The sequence below is a fragment of the Balaenoptera borealis genome (genome assembly GCF_965194805.1).
Source record: "Balaenoptera borealis genome assembly, chromosome: 5".
Classification (NCBI taxonomy): domain Eukaryota; kingdom Metazoa; phylum Chordata; class Mammalia; order Artiodactyla; family Balaenopteridae; genus Balaenoptera; species Balaenoptera borealis.
This window is the reverse complement of record NC_138862.1, coordinates 55,380,727-55,407,516: the sequence shown is the minus strand read 5'-3', so window position 1 is coordinate 55,407,516 and position 26,790 is coordinate 55,380,727. Positions and strand designations below refer to the sequence as shown.

General features: G+C 37.2%; 1 protein-coding gene across 2 annotated transcripts in view; it reads left to right on the top strand.

The window, feature by feature from the left end:
- The window catches only part of IFT57 (intraflagellar transport 57), a 58,637-nt gene that overhangs the window by 19,648 nt on the left and 12,199 nt on the right, over window positions 1-26,790 (top strand). For both annotated transcript variants that reach the window (XM_082394739.1, XM_082394738.1), the window contains exon 6: window positions 13,025-13,147. In XM_082394739.1, coding sequence (XP_082250865.1) covers window positions 13,025-13,147 — 123 coding nt within the window. The remainder of the gene's footprint in view (window positions 1-13,024; window positions 13,148-26,790) is intronic.

Sequence of the window (26,790 nt, the reverse complement as noted above, 5' to 3'; positions counted from 1 at the left end):
CAACTATCTCAAAAGGTTTAAACACAATTGGTTTCTAATTACTTAGCAAAAAATTCATTGTACCAAGAATGAGAGAATTTTTAGCTTAAAAAGCAAAAGCTGTAAGGAAGTAAAAATCTGGGCTTAGAATAAAAATCATCATTTCAGTTTTAGTTTAGGATGTCATTGTGGCAAGGCTGCAATATTGTGATCAAAAGGGGGAGAAGATGGATCTACTTTGATTAATATCTTAAATACTTTACATTTTCCTCATTTTACATATGATTTACAGTTTACTCTTCAACAAAATGTCCTTTCTTAATACAGGAAAAAAATACCATTCTACAACATAATGTGCCCCATAGGATGCCCCTGGTTCTGATTCCCGCTCGAGGAAAATGTTTTTTCTTCTCTTTTCCTGAAACATTTGGGTGTGAGTTCTCCTGTCTGGGCTCTGACTGTGGGAAGTCTATCGTTGGTGTTCCACAGAAGAAACAATTAAAACGCCACATGTTCGAGTGTGATGGAACACATTGCTGAGTAAATGCTTTTATTTCTCTGGTAGCTAGCCCGTACCACCCCATCAGTTTTACATCTGGAGGTGAATAGGAAATGTAGGTTAGAGAAGAAAGCTGTACTCCTCTCTGCTCAGAGGAGGCTCAAACAGCAGTTCTTGCTGAGTGTAAAAGAGAGTTTTACTTGATCTTTAGTGTAGCTTTTGAATGCACACTTGAAATAGGAAAGATCCTTATTTCCATTCGTGGTTTTATTGTGAGCCTAGAAAGAAGTAGGAAGCAAGGCCTTTTCAAGGTCCCTTCTAGCTCTGAGTCCATACCTTCAAGGTCAATGCTACAGTGGAAAAGCAGCCTTAGGTAAAATCCTGACCACACGTCACTAGCCATGTGGCCATACCGATTTATCCTCTCTGTAACTCAGCTTTCTTATCTGTAAGATGGGGACACAATTCAACCAAGGGTTATTTTAAGATTAATAGAACTTGGGCACCACACCTAGCATGGTGCTGGCCTAGAGTATACATTTGATGCATTTCTTATTTTGTATAATTTTTTACCTCTCCTAGAGACTGGAATTAGTTACAAACATTCTTAGGTGCTGTAGGAGAATAGAAAAAGCCCCAGTCTCTCAATACCAATAAATTTCTAGATCACCATGAGTATTTTTGAATAAGAAGCTTACATAGCGTATAAGTTATCAAGGAGGTTGCATTTTGATGTAAATTAGGAAGCTCTGGTGATAGCATGGCTTTATTTTCATAATCTGTCACATGAATTATTATGGAAGGCCCATTGGACTCAATCTGCTGTCACGTAGGGTCTCCCCTACAGAAATGACTAAGGGGAATTAAATGAAAAGTAATACAATGACTTTTTTTCCAGGAATCATTTGAAAGCCGTCCTTTTATAAACGGGTAGGTTGTATTTCCTAAATCAACACTAACAGCCTATATTTATTATGTAATTCAGTATATTAGATGCATACCCAGAATGTGTGCTTTTTTTCAGTCCTCCTCTGCAAACGTACAATCTTTAAATACACCCACCCCCACCCATCCCCCCCTAACATTGTTAGTGCTTTGAATACCTGACTAATGATTCACTTTCATCCAGGACATCTAGTTAGTTACTAAGACCTGTGGATGCGGCCTTTGAAATCTCTCTCATGTTCATCTCCCCACCTCCCTTTTCCAAAACATTTTTCATCTTGCTCCTCAATCTTACTTACCAAAATATGACTTGAGTCAGATCATTCTGAATTCAGTAACTTTTGATGGCTTTTCGTTGTCTTCAGGTCAGTTTATACAGATTATAAAGCAATACATTTCTGGTCTGGCTTTCAAAACCCTTAGCGATTTGACAGCTGTCCACATAGCCAACTTTATTTTCTTTCACTGGAATAACTTTTCCAGGTAGCTTAAAGAGGACCTCTCATAGGTTTTGAAACACCTCAGGAGTATATCTGCTCTCATCCTATCCTCTTTTCCTGTGTCTCTTACCCCAAATGCCTTCCCATCATCTCCCTACCTGACTCTTCAATGTTCAAGGTTCAGCTCAAATTCTGCCTTCTTAGTGATACCTTCCCTTCTCACGCAGCCCCATTTAATCCTATGATCCACAAATCTACAACCCATAAATCTTCATAAAACACAACTAGCATGTGCTTTTATGAGGATTTTTTATCATTTTATTCACTGTCCCTGGAGTAGCACAGTACCTGGTATATAGTAGGTACTAAATAAAGTTTGGTGGGCTAAGTTATTTTACCTTGTCTGTAACTTTACTTTGCCTCCCCTCTGGCTTAAAGGACAAAATTCACATTCCTCAGCCCGTCCTCTAAGGTCTTTCACAATATATTCAATTTTTTTTGCTCCCCAGGATTCACCTTTTTAAGCCCCTCGTCTCTCTTCTCGTATGATCTTCACAAGCCATGTTCATTCAGTATTTCATATTTTGGCTTATGATGCTTTCCTGCCTATATAAACACTTGGCTTGCCTTTTCTGCCTGTTTACATTCCAAACTTCCTTGTAAAGTTAAACTTAAATCTCACCATCGCCATTAAAATACACTTCTCTCTCTTATTCAAACTCCTAAAGCATTTACCACCTGTACCAGCTAGTTTTTGGAAGTTAATCAAACTTATATTTTTACTTGTTTTTATTGAAAAAACTTTATTGTTTTTAAAAGGGAAGTATATTCCTTGGTTTGTTTTTTTTTAAATGAAAGCACAAAAGAGTACAAAGAAAAAATTAAAAATTTCTTCAAATCTTAGCACCCAGATATAAACATTATATCCCTTTACGCATAATTGCCCTGAGGTCATGTAAGATGCTAACATTTAATGAATCTGGATGAAGGGTATATGGGAATTCTTTGAGCTACTTGTGTAATTTTTTTTAAGTCTGAAAAAAATTATATTGACACAAAAATAGATTAATGAAGTAGTGCAGAGTTCATAAAATAATCCACATATACAGTTATATTAGTATATGAAGCAATGCAAATCAATCAGGAAAACTAACTATTCAATTAAATGGTGATGGGATAACAGGCTACCCATTTGGAGAAAAAAGATGGACTCCTCCCTCATATCTTACACCCAAATAAACCTCACATGGATCAACAAATTAAAAAATGATGAGGCACAAGAATATGAGTGGCAAGTGTAATATTCATGGGTTGAAATAGGCATAATAAAGCATGGCAAGAAAACTAAAAACCATAAAGGAAAAATACTAATAAATCTGAATGCATAAAAATTAAACCCTTATATATGGAGGGGTGGGGAACACCATAAAGTTAAAAAACAAGTAATAAACTGGGCAGATATAGTTGTAACCTATATGACAAAGGATTGATAGGCATACAGTAAGGTGTTTCAGAGCCTGTGCTCTAGGGTAACATTATGCTCTCTACCTCATTTTTCTCATTCGAAAAAAATAGGAATAAGGCTCCTTTGATTCATGGTGTTATTACTGGGCACTTAACCCATATGTAAAAGCATCTAGTACCAAGCTTGGCATATAATAATGATAATTATAGCTGCTAACATATATTGAGGGCTTACTATGTACCAGGTATTGTGAAAGCCTTTCAAATACATCATTTAATTTAATCCCCATATCAACCCTTCCAATGAGGAGAGGGTACTATTATTATTCCCATTTTACAGATGGGAACCCTGAGGTTTAATGACAGCTACTAAGTGATGAAGGGGGGATTTGACCGGAGACGGCATTCCTGACTCGTCCACTTAACATTTACATAATGCTGTGGTGATTCTCAAGACAACTTAGTTCCCTTTTCCCTGAGTCCTGGGAATATTTACTCTTGACAGTTAATTGGACTTTCATGTTCCTCTCAGTAGGTATATGAATCGAGTTCTTCAAATGTATTTGAGCACTGGTATATCCATGTGGTTACAATCTCAAAAGAAACCTTATAGAAATTTGTCCCATTAAAAAGTTAGACTTATTTTGCACACTCTACAACAGCAGTCCCCAGCCTTTTTGGCACCAGGGACCGGTTTCATGGAAGACAATTTTTCCACGGACCGGGGGCGGGGGTGGGATGTTTTTGGGATGATTCAAGTGCGTTACATTTATCATGCATTTTATTTCTATTATTTTCACATTGTAATATGTAATGGAATAATTATACAACGCACCATAATGCAGAATCAGTGGGAGCCCTGAGCTTGTTTTCCTGCAACTGGATGGTCCCATCTGGGGGTGATGGGAGACAGTGATACCCGAAGTGCGTTGCTTATGGCCATTTTACTCCGTGATCTCGTTTTGGTTGCTGTCACTGCAGAAAACCCTGCTTCACAAAGATAGGATGTTGGAAACGGAAGCAGGCTTTTCAGTGCTTTTGTGGCAATCTCAGGATACTCTGCCTTGACTTTAATCTAGAACATATGGAGATTTGAAGTTGTCTCAAACATACTTTTAAGGCCACCATCATTTGCGATCTCAAGCAGTTGATCCTCTTCTAGCACGGACAAAGTCAGTTGCCACTCACTGGTAGGGTTTTGATATGAGTTTGCAAGCAACTGAGTTATTATGGTCTCTGTGCAGTCAGACCTCTCTGCTAATGATAATCTGTATTTGCAGCCGCTCCCCAGCGCTAGCATCACTGCCTCAGCTCCACCTCAGATCATCAGCCCTTAGATTCTCATAAGGAGTGCGCAACCTAGATCCCTCACATGCGCAGTTTACACAGTAGGGTTCACGCTCCTATGAGAATCTAATGCTGCCGCTGATCTGACAGGAGGCGGAGCTCAGGTGGTAATGCGAGCAATGGGGAGTGGCTGTAAATACAGATGCCGCTTCACTCACTCACCGGCCACTCACCTCCTGCTGTGCTGCCTGGTTCCTAACAGGCCACAAATACAGGTGCGCGGCCCGGGGGTTGGGGACCCCTTCTCTTGGTATTGACCAAGTATAGTATTCGAGCATTGGTATATCTATGTGGTTGCCATCTCAAAGGAAAGAAACCTTTTAGAAATTCATGCCATAAAAAGTTAGACTTATTTTGCATACCCTGCAACACCAAGTATAATGTCTACATTAGTTCCTCCAGACATACTTCCAGGGGTGCTTTCTTTTGGTTTTATTTTGAGAAAATAAAAAGTCAGAGATGGTTTTATCGTAGCACTTAGTGTACCAATGTAGCTAAGTAGTTAAAGTAGTAGCAAAGGTAGTTTGATGTATTAAATAGAAATAATATTGGAGGTTAAATTCTCATTCAAAAATAATTTCATATTTCTTATTGGAAAATTAAATTTATTTTGTGTTAATTTGGGGAGTTTTTACCTTTTTTGATTTGTTGGAGCATAATCTATTCAAATCTTGGTTCACATTATAACTTAGAATAAAATTTCTTTTGATAGTCTTAAAATTGAACTTAAGAAAACCTTTTATGAACTTCATATATTTAAAGACAGAGGCTACCACCTATCTATTTCTTTCGATAGATTAGCCGGGGTTTAATTTGGTTATTCAGAACAAATCTGAAGATACTTTTTTTATGGTATTAAACATTTTCTTCTTCATAGTAATATAATGTTAAATTATGTAAAACCTAATTTGGAAAGAAAATAATGAATCAAAATCACAATTTGTGCTTCTTTAATCATGAAGAAGAATTGGCTTGTAGGGACATGAAAGGTTTTAACTCTGCCTTCAGTATAATTTGTTAAAATTATTGGATTTTGATGGAACACTCTTCATTGAAATAACTTATCCCTCTATCTAGCTTTATTGATAGATTGTAAGGAAACAGGGACACTAGATATCCTTAGGAGAAACCCTGTTTAATTCATAGTAAGACCATATATACTATATTAGCCTTTTGGCCACCTATCCTATCTTGAAAAAACAGCAGATGAGGAAAAATGAAAAAAAGGCCTCTGAGCAACCAAAATAAGTATAAACACTTCCATTTAAAAAGATTCTGTGAAGAGTCCTAACCTCACTGCCCCCTGTCCCTGAGTGCTCGCTTTTCCCTGTATTCTAACTTTGCCTAAATTCTAACAAGCTTGGTTATTAGGCTTCTAAACCCACAGCAGCCTAGGAGGAGGAAGGGGTGCTACAGGCAAGCAGGGAGACAGCCGCAGGTGATCACTGGCATCTTGATAACAGGAAGCTACAGGAACAGTTTACAGGCAGAATGTGTGCAACTTTAGTTATCTGGGATCATTTAGTGTGCGGTCAGTCATATCCAGATTTCTCCGCCCTGAGGGCATCATTGTATTACAGAATAGTACATACAATACGAGACATCAAAAAGATTAAATAATAGGCAGTAAGGGACTTCCCTGGTGGTCCAGTGGTTAAGACTCCATGCTCCCAATGCAGGGGGCCCGGGTTTGATCCCCAGTCAGGGAACTAGATCCCGCATGCCGCAACTAAGAGCCCGCACACAGCAACGAAGATCCTGCGTGCCGCAACTAAGACCCGCTGCAGCCAAATAAACAAATAAATATGTTTTAAAAATTACGGCCAGTAAATGTCAGCATTTACCAGTATCCAGAATCCAGTCTGACAGTGGTGTCTGATCTTCCTAAGAGGTAGGGATTTTGGCTTGGTAATTGTAGACGTAAGCACCTCCACTTATTCTCGTTTCATTACTAGTTCGGTGTTGAGATCTTCTAACTCTCCCTTCATCTCCCGTTTTAACCTGGAAGTCTGTGAATCCAGCTTCAGTCCAGGCCCTTACGATCTAGGTCCTCCCAGCAGGCTCCCATCTGAACTTGTGATCTCTCTGTAATGTCTGGCATGGGGACTCCATTCCCAAGGAAATGTCTTCTCATTTCCTTGCCTGAGCAAGGTGCCTGAGCCTTGAGCTTCACTCTTGGGTCTGCCCATGCAGCCATATATGTTCCCTTTACCAGACACGGTCTCAGTCAGTGATAAAGGGATGTTTTGTAGGGTTGCCATAATTAGTCAAGTTTTAGAAATACTGCCTTATGCTATTCCCAGCTTTCTTCTTTATTCCCAATGGGGGGATATCTTAACCAAAGCCAACTGCCCAATCTGGCTTGGACCCTTGGGATCAAAAAGATCCTGTAGTACAAGGCTTTTGTTGTTATGGACCTAGCAGAGTTGAAATGAGTGGAGTTAACTCTTGCTGATATCAGGAAGTCATAGTCAACATTTCTCTGGCCAGTAACCTGATTAGTCCCCGAGTTTAATGATAAACTCTTACTGGGTTTTCCAGTAATGAGTGTGCAGTACCCATTAGGAATAGTCTCTCCCCAAAGAGATAGTTTTAAGTTCTTTGTTTTAAGATGGCAACTCAACAGGTATACCAAAAACATGACCAGTGCTTCCACTGTATATCACCTGTAACAGTTTTCTGTATTAATACTTAATAGGTCCGTCTCTCTCTGTTAATACATTACTCCCCGTACTGGTAGCCGTGGCCTACCTGGAGTCCCCAGAGTTAAGTAAGAGGTTTTGTACTTTGAAAATGTATCAGGTTTTGTAGTCATACTTAGCCTAGTTGACCAGAACAGCTTTGCAGCACTATGCACGCTATCCAATGCAAAGGGCTTTATATATCCTCACATGATCTCCCTTACCGATATGCAGGGCCTTCTCTTATTACACCCCTATCATCATAAGACCAACCACATCCAACTATGTATATTTATGTGTGTTTGTGTATGTGTGTATAAATACATACACACACAGAGAACACAGTATTTCTTCAGATGCTTAACTATCGCATTAATATTACTTGGGAAAAGAGGAGACTACTTTCTGGAACAGGATTCTGAGCAGGCTAGTAACATTGCATGGTTTTTTTTTTTTTGTTTTTGGTTTTTTTTGTATTTCAGGTTCACTTTATTATTTTTTTAAATTTATTTTATTTATTTTTGGCTGCGTTGGGTCTTCATTGCTGCACGTGGGCTTTCTCTAGTTGCAGTGAGGAGGGGCTACTCTTCGTTGCGGTACGCGGGCTTCTCATTGCGGTGTCTTCTCTTGTTGTGGAGCATGGGCTCTAGGCGTGTGGGCTTCAGTAGTTGTGGCACGTGGGCTCAGTAGTTGTGGCTCGCAGGCTGTAGAGCGCAGGCTCAGTAGTTGTGCCACACGGGCTTAGTTGCTCTAGGGCATGTGGGATCTTCCTGGACCAGGGCTCCAACCCGTGTCCCCTGCATTGGCAGGCGGATTCTTAACCACTGCACCACCAGGGAAGTCCCTCAGGTTCATTTTAGAAACAAACTTCTCAGGATTAAGGTGATGGTGACATGGTTCAGATCAAATGTCTTGGTGGCAAGCTGGGGAAAATCATAGGAGAAGATCCCAGGCGTGTTGTCTGTCAGCTTGGCAATGATGTTTGAGCATTGACCAATGTGCTTGGGTGCAGGTTGTGAGGAAATAATGACATCGTCATCCTGTCCTTAATCTGGTCCACAAGTTGAGAGCAAAGAGCTCCATACAGAGCTCTTGATATAAGGCTGTGCAAGGCAGATGGCCCTCACATCAAGTGTCTTGAGTGGTGGATGACCTGTGAAAACAAGTTCCTTGACAAATTTTTTAGTGACCGTGTGGACAGTAATTAGCTTGGAAGGATGCTGTGGGAGAAGACACCACAAATATAAAGTATATTTGAATTGCCTCTTAATCAAAAGAAAAAATAGAAGTGACCAAATAAAAATATTTGGAGCCTATGAAATTAAATTTCACTGACAAAGAAATAAAAGTGATCATTTTACATATGAAGAGGCACCCAACCTCAATGATGGCCTGGGGAAAATAAATTACAATGCCAGTATAATAGTTTTTATTTCCGTTATATTGAAAACTTAAAGTGCCTTTGTAGCATCTCTTGTCATCGTCAGTGGAAACAAGCCCTTTGCTGTACTCTTACAGGGAGTATACATGACTAACATCCCTTTTGAGGCAGTTTGTCTCCCCTTTTGCTTCTTCAGGATCTGGGCTTTAGGGGTTCTGTGGGGCTGATGTTTGTGTGATGACTTTGATATTTCCTGTGTTCTTGGGCCTCTGGTCAGTCTCCTTCGGGCACTGATAATTTGATTTCCTGGCCCTTGGTCCCCAGGAAGGTCACGGCTTCCGCCGGAGGGGCCCCTCCAGAGCTGGCGGCGCTGCGGCCGTGGGCGGGGTCGGGGTTGGGGGTCACTCCACCCTCCCATTGGGCTCTGGGGCGGCTCAGCGGCAGTGGAGGGAAGAGACCCAGAGCCAGGCGTTCCAGCTCCGCATAAACGCGGGCTCCATTCTGGGCGGCGGGGGTTTGGGAGGTGGGGCCCCTCTGCCCTTAGTCATTCCGGGAGGGAGGGAGGCAGGGAGGCAGGGGCACCCGGGGAGGGAGCAGCCCAGAGTTCCAACCTTGCACCTTCGATCCTTGTACTGACCCTGGGTAGTATGCCTCAAGGTTACGTTAGGGGATGCCTTAGACTGTTCTCTTCAACTCTCCCTTTGGCAGTCTTAGGGTCAGTTCTCATCAGTTTCTTTTTCTTAGGACCAATTATTACCCCCATTAACTAGCCTCAGACTCTTCCTAATAGGCTGTAAACTCTTTGCAGGCAGGGATTAAATCCTTTTATCTCTCCATACCAAGCACAGTGCCTGGATTCTTACCTTGAATGTTGTAGGAGCTTAACAAATGGCTTATTGGTAAATTAATTAATTATAAATGAGACTTCGGGATAACCTGTGTCTTATTGAGCTTCTAATTGTTTCTTCAGCAGCATTAACTGGAAAGTGCAATTTCCCAGGAGCCATGCTTTATCTTAGTTAATGTTGTTTCAGAGAGGGACTTTGTCATGATGATGTAAAATTTTGATTAAATGGAAACAGCAGTTTATTTCTCTTTAACTAATAGCTCCACATAAAATACCATTTGTTATTAGAGAAACAATCGGAAAGGAAAGGTTTTCTCAAAGTATTATAACCAAGGCGTGGTTAAAATGATTTATACTTCATATGTAGGGCTTGCTCAGTTAATGTATCCACTTATTAGGCATTAGGAAATTCTGAGTGAGGAACAACGTTATGAAATAGATGTGCAAAGATGGAAGTAGGAAGAGACTGTATAGTTTGAATAAGTTAATGCTGCTCTACCAAGCCTAATGTTCTCTTTTTTTGCCCTTTCTTCATTTAGTAACTAGGCCATTTCCCCCAGTATATTAACTATAGCCTAGGAATGAGTGAAAATTTTTGAGCTGCTACATTATATCATTTCAGGACATTGGGAGTAGGAATTAGCAAATTACTGCCTGAGGGAACCAAATAATAAGCTAAGAAGGGTAAATGCAACTTACTGAAGGGCCCAATATAAAACCAAATAGTATTATAGCTTATGCATGGGGCTGTCTTGATGTGGTGTTTGATCTTCATGTACTTTACTAACTCTTAGATTCTGAGTCCGATTCAAACAGAGCCAATGCTAACCCATTTGCCTTTGTGGAAATTAGAACGATGTGCCCTTCCTTGAGTAAAAATTTTAAGTATGTTATGCCCAGCTTGAACAATCCGATGTTCAGGCCTGAAGAAGGTGGGAATGTGGATGGGTACCCTCTCTGGCTTTGTTTGGTGATTCTGGACTCCACCCTCCTGTAAGGAGGGGAAGAAGGAGGGATGGGATGGAGGGGATGATGGGGTTGGGGAAGAGTGGCTCAAGGATTTAATCAGTAGCACCAGTTTCAATTCACCCAAACAGTGGTTCTGTAAGTCAAACTTATTTTGAAATCAGTGACCAGAACACCTACGTTCTATTAAGAATCATACAGAACTGCTGCTTAAGAGGACGTGCCCCTTTTTGACTCAGTCTGGCTCTGTGGGATTGGGATGTGAGGCTCATAACCCTGGAAGGAGCAAGCCTGTGTATATATCATACACACGCTCCAAATGTCAGGGCTCACATCCCACTGGTAGTGTGTACATCCTCCCACCCCCACTGTCATCCTCATAAGTCTACCTGGTTTTTTATAGAAAATGAGCCAGTCAGAATTGGGCCTCCTAGAGCCAGGGATGGGTACTGGGATGTGCCAGTGAGTGTGCAAGTATGTGAACATTAATGAATGTCAGTGTGGAGTTTCATGACAGAATTTTCACTGTGGCTTTAGGTTTCCACTGGGAGACCCAGTATCTCTTCTCATGCCATCACATACATTCTTATATAACGTCACACATGTCTGCTTTGTGAATACTGCCACCCGTCCCCAGCTATGATGCTATTGTGCTACCTTGGATTCAGTTTATATAGGTCTATAGCATTATATTAGGTACTCAAAGTAATACAATGTTTCTATATTTAAATGAGCACTTTAATGTTTAAAATAGATTCTTGGACATTATTCACTTGGAGTTTCCACATTTTACTTTTCTTAAATTAATGCTTGTATTTTTTATACTAACTGAATAAATTCAGACCACATATTGTGAAATGTAAAAGCATATATTAGTTACCAATTCTCTAATTGCGTGGTTAGAACTGTATAGCCCCCTGAATTTCTGAACAAAAAGCAATATATGCTCCTTTTAAGGCTCTGAGTTTGTTCAGAACTGCTAATATGAGCTGGGAGGTAGGAGAGAGAGAGAGAGGCTTTCTCACATCAGCAGTGCCCTAGAGACTCAGTCAGGAGTCAGTTCAAAGCCCCTAAAGACCTCAAGCTCCCCCCAAAATTAAATCCCAATATAAGGTTATTCTTGTACTTAGTGTTATACTGGACAAGAAATATCTTTTAGTGACATAAATTCACACTGAGAATGTAATTTCACCATGAGGTTGTTTATATAGTCTTTTATTTTTAAATGTTGTATTATGGGAAATTGCAAACATATACAGAATTAGAATGAGATAATGAACCCTTATGCAACAGTACCTGGTTTAACAGTTAACGTTTGGTTGATCGTGTTTCCTCTAAAGCCCCTCCCTCCTTTTCTCTTTGCCCCATAGTATTTTAAAATAAATTTCAGACATTATGTAAATTCACCTGTAAATATTTCAACATTTATCTCTGATTTATAAGGCCTTTTTTTTTTTTAACATATCCGCCATGCCATTGTCATACCTATAAAATTAATAATAATTCCTTAATATCATCTAATACTCTTCGACATTCAAATTTCCCTGATTGTCTCAAAAACATCTTTTTACAGATTGTTTAAGTTAGAATCCATGTAAGGTTTATACATTGTATTTGGCTGTTTGTATCTCTCAGGTTTCTTTTTTTCTATATTAATAAATTTTTATATTTTTCTTACTCTTTAAATAATTTTTCAAGGGAGCATAAAAGGAAAAATACTACCAAAATTAATGCATTAAACTTTATCTTTAAATCATTAATTTTTACATTCTTTATATTTTCAGAATCATACATACTTAATGCTGAAATGTGGAGGGCTGAGAAAATGGAAAAAAAATTTTTCCTTTTCTGATTCAAAAACAGGCCTGAATTGAGCTTATTACTCAACAGCAGAAAACAAATGCAGAAAGTCGACCCCTACCCTATTTGAGTTCAAATAGGTCTGCATTAAATCACATTTTTAAGCTATATTATGGTTTGACCTAACCAAAATATTACCTTATAAATACAAAATTTGTAAACAACGTGCCCTTTACTTCTGGGATCTTATCTTTTTTGTCTTTCAGATTTGGGGTTTGTATTTCAGTACAGTGAATTCAAACTAAGACAATGTTTTCTTACCAAACATGTGAGTGTTTGTATCTTTTCTACCATTACCAATTAACATACCTAAATGGCGTATTCATTTGACAGTATTCGCATTGAGTTCACTCTGATATCTCAAAAAAATTATTCTTTGTAAAAATAGTTAAATCACATATTTGCTTCTTTTATAAATACTAACTTTTCTATTCTACCAGGTTGGTGCATTATTTTCTTTCAACATGGATAGGAGGACAGAAAAAAATTTCTTCTGCTGCTGTAATTTTAATACTACCATGCTTGATATAAATTGCGCAGTGCTGCTAAAATGCCTCAAAATTTTACCATTTCTTTTTATAAACTCTCAATCCTGTGATATCTTTCCTTTCTTAGGATATGAACGAGTCTGCCAAACAAGAAGATATTTTGGAATCCACAACAGATGCTGCGGAATGGAGTCTAGAAGTGGAACGTGTACTACCACAACTGAAAGTCACGATCAGGACTGACAATAAGGTATAGAAGAGAGAGCACATTTTGTTCAGATAGATTTTTATAAGGCCATTTCAGGGTCAAGGGTACTCCCAGTTACAAAAATGATTTAAGAAGGGATTCAGTTTCCAGTGTTTTATTTTAATAGAGATTTAATAAATTGTTGTTGAATGAATAAATAATGTAATATGGCCCACAAAGCAAGGGGTATATCTTTAAAATGATTTGGAACACATCATATTTCCCTGGGATTAAGGCGTATTTTCTCAATACATTTTGATATATTTTCTTGGCAATCATATTTTGTTTAGGTGAATAGTGAATGAAATTGGAATTCTATGACTGTATACTAACTGAGTAGAGTTAAAAAATGGTTTAGAACTCTGCTGGTTGGCAAAACAGAAGGCGTCCTGGAAGCTACCTTACATAATCTACTCAGTACACATGATTAAAAGTTAAATATTAAGAAAATAATCAAGAAATCATATGCAATAAAGATTTGGGGATTAGGCCAGATGAACTGGCCCATTTAATCAAGTTTCTGCTTACTTTTTACCTACAATTTATGAGTAAGAACTTCAGAACAAGCTAATGGGTGACTAGACAATACTACTCTCATTAGTATTATAATAATCTCTATAAAAGGGGCTAGAGAGACATCTAGGTAAAAAAATTAAAGGATTTTTTTCCTTGGAGGCTAGAGACAAGCCCCAGAATTATGGAACAAGGTTCTAGGGAAACTTGTCACTCTACAAATGTGGTTGTATGTCTGCTCCCCAAAGTAGCAGCCATACAAAGATTGCTGTTTTCAGTGCCTTGGAAGCTAATTCATACTTCGATTGCCTGGATTTGGGCATGTAGAACTGTATCCTAGAGAAGGTAAGAAGTAGCCTAGACTCCTAGGGCAGTCCTAAAATAAGATAAGGACAACAGAGGTCTTCCTGGAGCGTGAACAGCTGTGGAACAAGCTTTATCTAGAGTAAGTGGGCAAATCCTGCAGCCTGTTTACTGTATATTTACCCAATCATTATGGAGGACAGCTATTATTTGAGTACATTGGGGGTAAATTCTCTGTTTATGTATCTCTTATATGTAAATACATATTAATAAGAATTTCTTTCCTGATTTGATCTCTGCTGGAAGTCATAATTTTCAAAAATGTAATTTTTTTGTGAAAATGTAATTTCTGATTCTTTAGTTTTGTCAGAACAAATTTCCTTCATACAATTAAACATCACTATTATTGTGACTGTAGTTAGGACGACATGTTAAAATAATTGTGTAGTTGGGAACTCTCAAGTACATCTTAGTCCCGTGAGGAAGCAAGTTTAATTTGTTTGCTTTCAAGGTAAGTAAACTCTTGAAATCAAACATCTCACTTAAAATCTAATAGGATCACACGAGTGTGTTTTTTTTAAGAACTGTCATTGATCGCCACATAATAGAAGTAACTGAATAAAGAAAGAGAGAATATAAATGTAACTGCTAACCTGTACAGTTTTATAAACCATTACTGCAGTAGTCAAAATCCTGGATTCATAAAGAATCAATGTTCTCCTGATTTGGGGAAGAATTAACTAATTCGGAGTTGGACTCTTAGTCTCATGCCATTCATTACCAGCCTTGTTCTTATGAGGATATACTTTGTCATTAATTATACAGTCCGTGTTACAGGCAACATTTGAAAATGTCAGATAAAGTTTTGGGGGGGGTCGGTATTTTTTCAAATATGTGAATGTCATTTTGAGTTTAGATTTTTGTGGTAAAAATACTGACATAAAGTCCTATTTGATTGCTTTTTCAGAATTCTTCTCTAGATAATTTGGTCCTTGTGTCCAGTGTTTCGTAAACCCTTCTTTCTCCTAAGTATTTCAGCTGTAGCAAATGGGAATTACAGCTTTAGGGTCAATTCTTTATTCAGCTTACTTAAGAAAAACAAAATTATACGTTGATTTGAGAAGATAAGGGGCTAATGAATAGAGAAATGTTTTTCATGTCTCAGAAATAAAGTAATCTGGTTATATATGTGGTTTCTCACGGACTCATTATCCTCCTTAATCAGGAAGGGTTGACACCAGAATCATGGTAGATCCCATTCTTCCTCAACTCCTAACTCTACCAAAACCAAACCCTCTCTTTTACTTTTGGACAAAACAATAACCTCTCACTCACCACAGGCCATTTAGGACCTTTCAAGATTTCAACTTCATGTTTGAGGGGGAAGAAAAGGAATTAATTATTTTCAGATCAGTGTGTTTTACTGATCACTGTTACATTAATTTTTAAGTAGCATAGAGATGTAGGAGATAAGTAATATAGGGTCAGCATTATTTAAAACCATTATAAATTTCTTTAAAATTACCTTGTGTTAGAAGTAAAAAAAGTCCCATATTTATTTGGCACCGGATCAAATATTTTGCTTTTTTTTCCTCACAGGTTCATTTTAGTCCTTGTATGCGTCCCAGCAGTGTATTATAAAAAAAAGTAAATCTTCTTTTCCGTTCTTTTTGCATATATTATAGTCTGTATGCTTGATGAGATCCTGTCATACACCAGTATTTTATTTTGTATATTCTTCATAATGTAATCAGGTTTTTATTGCTAGGCTAGCTTATCCTTGTTTCTGGCACTACTTGTTACTATTACCAGTTCTCAAAGAATGCAAATAAATTTTAATATTAGCTTAAACAAATTACAATTGGGAAAATAAGTATGTTGCCAAAACTACAAATAATACATTCCACAACTGAAGATAAAGGATTTTTGTCATATGCTGGCTTGAATGGACTATATTAGCAGTTCCCTTTTTAGAGCTGGGTATAGAGAATGCTCCTGGTGATTACTTCTAGAGTAGCTATATACCCATCTCAGATCTGCCTCAATTTGGAATAATGTATCTGAAGACACAGTCAGAAGTTGCACCAAGAGAGTCGATAAATTCAGCCAAATCCTGGGTCATTAACCAGGTCATTAGCCAACCTAGTTAATGCCTCAGTTCTGACCAAGTGAGTAAGGCTCAGGCATCAATTCCTTAGAAGGGCAGTCTGAGGACACCTCTAAACTAGAGTGGACATCGGTACCACCTAATAAAATCGTCTACGAGTATAATACATCCTGGACTTTTTGTTCTTTCCTTTCTTTTCTTTACTCTTTATTTCTCTAACTCTTTCCTTTTCTGCTGTGTTTTTATCTTTTTTTTTTTATTGTTCTTTATTAGACCCCATAGTAGTGCCCACAAGTGTTATATAACTACTCTGGTGGAATTTAAAACTAAGAGCAAACATCTGTGATTATACTCACTAGACTTAAATCTGTAACTGGTCAAGAATTATCCTAATCTCTGAGTCTTTTTAAAACACAATTTTGTTGTTAATTATAAAAATAATACAGAAGTAATATTTCAAGGGGAGAGGAGGCAGGCAGTGTACTGTGAATTAGAAGCTAGGGATCACACATTTAGTCCCACCATCAAATCCTGATTTATTGACCCAAAGTTTCAGAAACTTAGTAGAACTTTGGTAGCTATAAAGACCCAGAGAAGATGAAGCCTATCTCACACACCTTCCCTTGATACCCAAAATTCATATTTCTACCACTTACTAGCTGTGTGATCTAGGGCAAGCTACTATAGCTCTCTGTTCCTCCTTTCCTCATCTGTAAAATGGGACTAATTATATTCCTTACCTCATGGAGTTGTTGTAAAGCAACAAGAACAGTGTCTGACACATAGTTACTGCCTAATAAATGTTAGTTATTGTTATGTTACAATATTGTTTTGTAATATTATTGTATTCTATGATAGCCCTCTCATGTTTGTGTCTGTATCAGTATTCAGGAAGAATTTACAAAATTTCTGCCCTAATGCTTCTATCATTTAAGGGAATATTGATAACAATCAGCCTTATATTTTTACCTAGGGTGTACTTGGATTCATATAAGTATCACTTTGGTAAACCTTTCTAATTTTTTCCTTAGTAAAGGTATATATGATATGATGAAAATAATAAGTGATATTTACTAAGCGTTTGCATTGTGCCAAGTGCTGTTCTTAGCACTTTACATACGTTGACTCATTTAATCCTTTCCACTGCCCTATGATATGCAGGTACCTTTTACTACAGATTAGGAAACTGAAACACAGAGAAGTTATTTGCCTCTGCCTAGTAAATGACAGATATGATATTTGAACCTCCAACCCAGGCTCTTACCTATTCAGTTATTGACAATATAGCATACTGGTGAAAAGCACAAATTCTAAACTCAGGACACTTGAGTACTCATCTTGTGTCTAGCACTTATTAGCGGTTGGAGCCTGTGGGTAGGGTACTCAACCACTCTGTGCCTCAGTTTCCTCATCTGTAAAATGGAATTCATTATAAAGCCTACCTCAACAAAGTTATTAAAAGTATTAAATGAATTAACATATCTAAAGCACTTAGAATGGTGCCAGAAGAATCACTTAATATATGTTGACCACTATTTCTGTGTGCTTTTATGTATGGTGTTGAGATTTTACCTCTTTTTTAACATATTTCATCATGAGCATTTCCACATATCCTTAAAAATTATAAACCATAACTTTAGATGGCTGTCTGTAGTGCTAGAAGGTTACCGTCAATCTCCAGCTGAGTGCGTGGTAGGGAGATGGCTTGGCCAAGCTAGGCAGGCTGGGGTCAAACCAGGAGCTCTAGGATCTGGGTGGAGAAATGACAGGGCATTGTCCTGCAAGAGGTGATGCTTAGGACATGGGCAAGCCTAAGGACCAGAAGATCTGAGAACACAGACCAATAGCAAGAAATGGATCGGCCAGTGGGTCATTTTAGAGAACAAGTCGTTGTTGAATGTGGAAATCCAGCTGAAAGAGAAAACATGGAGAGCAAGAAGCAGAAATGAAGATTAAATAGAAAATGAAATTTAGAAATCTTGTATACTTACTCATTGCTGCAAGAATGTACAGTCAGACCAGCCTGTAGGTTGTAGCTGCTGTTACCTGTTTTTAACCGTGTGAGGGGCTCTTCCTCAGGGTACTTCATGATAATTATTGAAGGATAATATTTCCTACTTGATTGAAATATTTTAAATTCCATAGTAGTAATTTTTTAAACTTTTAAGTGAATCAGTTGACAGTTGCTGAGTTGAATAATAAAATGGTTGAAGCTGAGCTGCGAAAGAATTCTGCATGTCCTCTGTTTCTAGGGGAATAGAAAATGTGAATGCATATTCATATAGATTTCACTCTCTGTATTTCTGATTAATTTTGATTGCTAAATAAATACTTAATGCCGTTTCTTGAGGAAAATTATTCTATCTTTTTTAGTTTCTGTTTTACTATTAAAAACAGCAAGCTTTTATTTGGCTTTGTGGAAATAAACAGAGGCCGCCTAAATGAGAACAGGCAGAGGCTATTCAGAGCTTGCCATAGCAAGGGAGTCAGCCCTCACCACTTGCGTCGGCAGAGAACTTAAGGCACGCAGGAGAATTTGAGAGACTTGTAGTGGAAAAAAGGGAAGGCTTCAAGTATGTTCAGATGTGACTGGAAGTTTGGAGGTGGGCTAACTAGAAGCAGGGCCTCTCATGTGATTGGTTAGGGGAGGATATTTGGCTTTGTCTAATTGGTCCTACATTGGAAATGCGGGGCGGGGCGGGAGAGTGTGGTTTGAGCAAAAATTGTGGAAGCTGACAGTTACTAAGTCCTGACCATTTCGGTCAGTTGCTACAGAGGTTATATTTGGCTTTCTGGACTAGTTGCCACAGATTGTGGGTCAGAATTCTAAATATTTTGGGTAATGATCTAGCTGTTATCTGTTGTCCATTTGTATGTTCAGCTTCTCAACTTCATTCACTGAACTGAGGGAAAGTGTCTTCTTAAAATGATCACTCTTATTAATCTTTATCAGGAGAATGATTTTTTTCAAGTCAAGGGTTTTTACAAAGAAACTAAGTAATCATTAATAATATTTATTTCTGTTCCCCAGAAATAAAGAAGAGCAGCAAGCGTGAAATCAGTTTTCAACTAAACCTTACATAGGCCCTTTTTTTTCAGTTATGCAGTATTTATTCCGAAAAGATTGTATATTGTAATGATTTAATATTAGGTATTTAATGCAATGAACAAATGTTTTATCGTGCTTTAACGCCCTGTGGATATTGTAATTAGAATTTTGATTAATGACTTAAATAGACTTTTTTCCAAATTATAATTAAATGTTTCCTGCTTTGTTGTTTTAAAAGATAGTTGGCTAGGTACCCCCTTCATTCCACCAAAATGTATTTAGTAATTATGTAAATCTTCAGGTTCATTACAAGGAATTTAGATAAAGAGATTATTTTTTATTTAAGGCTTAGGAAGTACTACAGCATGTGTTTCTAGTTATTTCAAGCCTTTGCTTTACTGAACTGCTTTTTTACATCTTTACCTGTTCTTCAGTGTCCAACTTTCTGAAGGTTGCAGTTGTAAAAAGAACCTTAAACTTAAAATTTCAACTCTAAGCAATTGGATTTCGTTTTAATGTAAATAAATCGTACAGGTGTTGCCTTGGGTAATTCACAGCAGGAAACCTTTTGGAAAGAGTCTTTCTGCTAAGGATGGAATCATGACAATAGTCTTGAGCTCTTGGGCTCTCTAGTCACTGTGAGAGCCAAAACCTAAGAGGGAATAGAGAGGCCTTCATTAATCAGCAGGTGGAATTCCATTTAAATGAACCTGGGAGGACCACAGAATTGCCATGTTAGATCTAAGTCTCTTGAAATTGGCAGCCAAATCGTGCAGAAATGGACAATGGTAGGCTTCCTCTTTTCACTCTTGTAGACAAATCTATATCTGGAAGCAATGGAGGGTATTTTTTTTCCATTCCGAAGCAGTGGAAGGTCAACTTGCTTTGACCTTCTGCCATCACTGTGTTTGGATGCAGTGTAATAAAATTTAGCTTTCTAAATATTTCTGACCTGTAGGGATTTATAAATTTTTATAGTTTTGGAGTAAAGAGCATTTCTCAAGACTTGTACTCTGGTTGCTGGATAGGCTATATTGATAGGTTTCTTGCAGTCATGAGCAAAAAAGTATAATATATTCTGTGGGCTAGGATACAGGAATACATTTTACATATATGTTCCTCATAAAATGGGATTCTGCCTGTTATTTAAATAACGGAGAAACCACATTTATAATTCTTACAGATGTGCTGGTAGACAGACCTTTTGTTGAAACATAGTCACACAATTTTTAAAAAATAAGGAACCAAATTTTTAAAAATCGGCTTTTGCAATTACCAGTAACACATGTAAATACAGGTGGCAATAAGCTGGTCTTCATGAGACTCCATGCAGGAGTAATAGCTCCAATTACTGTCACAAATGTTTGTAATTGTATCCATTGCTGCCAGACAGCAAATGCTTTTTAATATAGTAAGGCCGTAAATGTACATGCTGCTGTTGTTTAAACAAAATACAATTTTCAGCAAATTTATCCTTGAAACACCTGCTGTAATCAAAAAGAGGTGAATGCTATCAAAATAAACTGCCTAAATTAACTAGACACACATACATTTTTAGAGCAGCCGGTGTGATTACTCAACTGCCACGTCGTCTCAGAGAATGAGGGGAAGTATTCACTGGTGGACTTTTACAGGCAAGCTTTCTTTAAGGGAGACTACACAAAACAGAATACCGTTTTGGAGTTTTGTATTATTTTTAAAATATGGTGTTATTTGGTGGACTTTAAGTTGTATTCTCAAGTTCAACGTTTTTTTTTTTTTCCTTTGTAGCATGTGGGTCATGGACAGGGTTGTGGGAAAGAATACTATGCTTAAATTATGCATTTGAAAATACTGCATAGGGGTGTAGAAAAACCCAGCCATCCTTAAGCAACTGGAAACAATTTTTAGCTGCTTCTGTCCCAGTCTTGTTGAACATTCAGGATATTCTGTGTTTAAAGTTAGTTGATGATGCCGTCCTTCCTATTTACCCTGAGCATGATAAATGTTTCAACTGGATCCGGAAAGGTTTCATTTATCACAAGTTGAAATAGGAGAACAAGTGTTTTTGCTTTAGAGATTACCATCATCTCTAACTAAAGAGCATCGACAGTGGTAGATTTTTAAGGAAATAACCAATGAAGACTGCATGTTATGTAAATGCTAAGGAGGAAAGTTACTAATGCCTCACGGTAGGTATACCTCAAATAGACATTTGTGATTGAGAGCATTGAGTTAATACACATTGATTATAATTGAAATTTCTAGCCTAAATATATCATTATTACAAAGTATAATTTCATGTTTCCTTTTACTTAATATAAAATGTGAATTGAAGCAGAAACCATTTATCGTATGGACCTCCCTATAAAATGCACTTTTTAATTGCCTTGACTCATTTTTCCAATCAACAGTACTAGAGCAGTTCTCACTATCAGAGTGTTTTATTACAAATTTCTTAATATTTGGGCAAATTGTTACCCCCATAGTCTTTATCCCATTATATGTGATTGTTTCTTTAGGCCAAGGTAGTGATTTAATGTTTCTTAGTTCTTCAGATATGGAGATGACTCCATTTTTTCAGGTTTTGTTTTTTGAGTATCAGTATGAGATCAAAGTTTTGACTAGTAGATTATCAAAGTTGAGAGGGACTGGCGAGGTCATCTCTTCCGGCTATCCACCATGGTTCCTCAGCATCCTGTGAAACAATGACATTCTGAGTCAGCCTAAGAGTGTTCCTGCATTCTCAGAAGGCCCCCAGTCTCTGCCTTGCCAAATCTCTTCTCAAGGCTTGTAATGCCTTCTAAAGTCTGGAAAACCTCACTCAGAAGATTTGTGTGGCCATAGAAAAGGGGTGTGGATAGAATAAGCATGAATAATAAGTCTGAGTCAACATGTGAAAATGCTTAGTAACAGATGGTAGTCAGTAAAGATAATCTCTGAACACACATTAGAAATGTAATCATTTTACTAACAAGGTATTTTATGGAGAGATTATGGATCTCCAGTTTCAGTTCAATTACAGGCAGGTGTGAGAATCCCAGTGATTGTTATGATAGCCTTTGCTTACCCTCTATGCACACATATTATTTTCTGTACAAGAGCAATATCTAGAAAGCAAGAACTTTCCCGAGGAAACATATATTTCCAGCCTGATTCCCACACCCCCTGCAACAAATACACACATACAGCATACAGCACACGTACATAGTGAACTCTTCCTAAGTCGTATGTCTAGTTCTTTGAACACTTATGAAGAAAAATCATGCTCTCACACCACAAAGGTGTATAACACAGAAGACTTTAAGCTGCTGACAATTAAAGAAAAATGTCACATTTAAAAATTCAGGAAAGCCGCACTCTGCAACTATCCTGCAACCTGATGGGCATTTTTCATTAAGAAAGTAATCTCATGAAAAAGTTACTTAATTTAATGGACAGTCTCTCTCTCTCTCTCTTTCTCTCTCACACGTACACACACACAAATACACACATAAATGTGAGCAGTGATGAAGCTGAAAATTAATCTAACAATTAGAACAGGAAGAAGAGATGGCAAAACTGCTTGTGCAAAGTGGCAAAAGGAGAGAATACAAATAATGTTCCGTCATTAGAGAAGGGAGTGTTCTGGGTGGAGGAGGGAAATACGCTGCTCATATCCTTGCAAAGAGCATGATAAATTATTGACCTGTCCCAAAAATATTTGCTACAGTGAACTTAGACATATGCAACTCCTTCTATCAAGCTGTCTTCTCTGCCTCTTTCATTTAACCTGATTTCCTGCCATCAGATTTCCAGAGAATTTTATCATTGACTGTGGATGGAGTATTAAATGTGTCACAGGAACATCAGTATTCCACAGTGAAATCTTGAGACTGATCACTTTGGGACTGCAGCTCACCCTTGGCCCTACCTCTCTACCACTGCAGCTACAGTTATCATTTTAATAACTAAGTCTGTCTCTCTGTGGTTAAAACAGAGATGAATTGTCCAGATCCCCTTCCAAACAAGGACTTGCCGCCGAGCCGCAGAGAGTGCGGTCAGCAGACAACCTCCAGCTGTCTGCTCCTTCAGTGCAGAGCTGCCTAACTCAAGGTTGTGCCCTTCCAGGGGAGCCCACATCTGGCTTATGTGAGTTGTTTATAGTTTGTGACATAAATAATGCTGATTTGAAAATTCTTGAAGTGTCTTTTGGGAAACATAAGTACACCTTTCTCCTGCAGTTTCTGCTCAGAGTGAAATTGCTAGGTCATAGTGTCTGCATATTTGAAAGTGGTTATACAAATTTATACTCCTAGCAGTGTCTGAAAGTTCCAGTTGCTCCCCGTCTTCATCAACATTTAGTATTGGTTCAGTCTTTTTTATTTTAGTCATCCTGGTAGGTTTGTTGTGATGTCTCACTGTCATTTTAATATGCATTTTCCGGATGACTGATGAAGTTGCGCCCCTTTCCATATGTTTATTTGGCAATTGGGTATTCTCTTTTGCCTTTTGCTATTGGGTTATCTGCTTTTTCTTTTGATTTATAGAAGTTCTTTATATACTCTGGATATGAGTCCCTTGTCAGATATATGTATTGCAAATATCTACTCTTTAGCTTCCTTTTCACTCTTATTGGTGTATTACGATAAAGGCGGCTTAATTTTAACATACTCAAAATGATCTCTTTTGTGGGGAGTGGAGTATGGCTAATATTTATGTTTTAATCTTTGTTTAAAGAATCTTCGTTTAAATCTATGTTTAAGAATCTTTGCTTCCCCCGGTGTTGTGAACATATTCTCCTGTTTTCCTTTTGATGCTGTATTGTTTCACCTTTTGCAGTGAGATCTACAGTCCATCTAGCATTTATTCTTGTGTACAGTGTGAGGGTGTGAGGTAGAACTCAAGATTTATTTGGTTTTCATATGTATATGTAGTTGACCCAGTTTATTGAAAAGGTTATCCTTTTACCAGTGCTCTGCTTTGTCATAAAAAGAGAACATGTTTGTGAGAGTCTGTATCTGGACATTCTGTTCTATTACATTGGTCTATTTGTTTCAGTGGTATCTTTTAGATTTTATTTTCTGTTTATTTGTTGCTGTTATATAAAACTACATTTCTCTGTGTGTGTATATTTGTACACATCTCCAGCAAACTTGCTAAATTCACTTATTCTAACCGTAAGCCTGTAGATTCTTTTGCATTTTCTGTGTATACAATTAGATCATCTGCAAATAACATCAATCTCATTTCTTTCTTTACAAGCTTATCCCTTTTATTTCCTTTATCTTGCTTGCAGTACCTAGTCTATGTTGGATATAAGTGGCATTAGCAGGGGGAAAGCTTTCAATATTTCAATTTTACCATTAAGGATGATGTTAGCTTTATGACTTTCACAAATATCATAAGGTAGATTAAGGAACTTTCCTTTGGTTCCTAGTTTGCTGAGTTATTATTATGAATGGATGTTAAATTTTTTCAAGCGATTGTTTTTTTTTCCTTCATCTATTGAGATGACCATTTGACTTATCTCCTCTTTTTTTCTCTCTTGTTATGGTGGATTATAATGGTTGATTTTTTTTTTACTCTCTCCATTTTATTGCTAAACAATCAATATATTTGTTAACAAGCAGTTGACTTTTATGCAATAACATGTATTGTTTGTATGTCAGGCCATAAATGTTATCATTTACAATATAGCAAGGGAAAACCAAAACACAAATAAATGAATTTTTGTTAGAACAAAATATATTAAATATATTCAATAAAAAAGCAAAGTGTTTCTTCCACAAAAAGAACTTTTACTCCCAAATGAGAAAGAAAATTGAAGCAAGAAAAAAGCTGAGGAGGGAGAAGGAGGTAGGCTTAAAGCAGACACAGTTTGTCACTGGCTGTGAAAGTTTATGGTGCTGGTTTTTGTATGAACATATGTCTTCAGTTGTCTTTGTGTACTTGGCAGCAATTCCAACAAGTGGAAATGCTGGATTGTATGGTAAGTTTATTAACTTTTTGAGGAAATACCAAGTGTTTTCCACAGGGGCTATACCATTTTACATTCCTACAAGCAGAGGGTTTAGGATTCTAATTTCTCCACATCTTTGTTAAAACTTGTTAATTTCCTTTTCCTTTTCAAAAAAAATCACCTTGCTAGTGGATATAAAGTGGTATTTCATTGTGGTTTTAAAACTCTTCCCTGATGACTAATGATGTTGAGTATCTGTTCAAGTACTTGTTAACTATTTGTGTATCTTCCTTGGAAAAAATGTCTGTTTAAGTCTTTTGCTCATTTTTAAATTGGGTTGTCTTTCATCTTGCATTATAAGAATTGTTTATATATAATGGGTACTATCCCATTATCAATTATATGATTTGTAAATATTGCTTCCCCTTCTGTGGGTTACCTTTTCACTTTTTTGATGGTTACCTTTTCACTTTTTTGATGGTTCCCTTTGAGCCAAAGTTTTTAATTTCAGTGAATTTCAACTTATCTGTGTTTTCTTTTGTTGCTTGTGCTTTTGATGTCATAATTAAGAAGTCCTTGTCTAATCCAAAGCCATGAAGACTTACACCCATTTTTCCTCCCAAGAGTTTTCTAGTTTCAGCTCTTATATTTAGGTCTTTGATTCATTTTGCATTAATTTTTATATTTTGTGTGAAGTACAGGTCCAAATTCATTGTTCTGAATATGGATATCCAGTTGCCTCATGATTATTTGCTGGAAAGACTATTCTTTTCCCATTGAATGGTCTTGGCCTCCTCATTGAAAATCAGTTGACCACAGATACGTGGGTTTATAACAGTATTACTCATAATAGCCAAAAGGTGGAAACAACACCAATGTCCATCAATTGATGAATGAATAAAGTAAAGATTGTATATCCATACAATGTGATATTATACAGACATGGAATAATATTCAGCTTTAAAAATAAAGGAAATCCTGACTTTTGTGACAACATGGATGAAGCTAGAAGACATTATGCTAAGTGAAATAAACCAGACGCAGAAAGACAAACATTGTATGATCTCTGTTATAAGAGGAATCTGAAATAGTCAAATTCATAGAAGCATGTAGCAGAATGGTGGTTGCCAGGGGCTGGGGATAAGGGGAAATGGAGAGAGATGATCAAAGGATACAAAGTTTCCATTATGCAAGATGAATACATTCTGGAGATCTAATGTAGAGCAGTATGAATATGGCTTACAATACTGTATATAATGGTTGATTTTTGTGTATTAAACTAACCTTGCCTTTTGGAATAAATGCAACTTAATCATGTTATATTATCTTTTTGTATATTACTGGATTCTATTTCCTGGTATTTTGTTGAGGATTTTTATATCTGTATTTACAAAAGATATTAATCTTTAATTTTCTTGTTTTTTAAGTGACTTTGTCAGGCTTTAGTGTAATGCTATGCAGTTCTTATAAAACAAGTTGGCAATTGCTCTCCCTTTTTTTCCTGTTCTCTGGTAGAATTCATATAAGGTTGCTGTTATTTCTTTCTTAAATGTTTGAGAAAATTCACTGATAAAGCCATGTAGGTGTGGCTATTTCTTTGTGAGAAAGTTTTTAATTATATATGTTTATCCTAAAATGTTTTAAATATATTTTTTCATTATACAGTTGATATATAAATACATTCTTATAAAAATTCAAATATTAAAGATAAAACTAAAGTCTCCTTTAACTAAAGTCTCCTTTAATTTAATGGG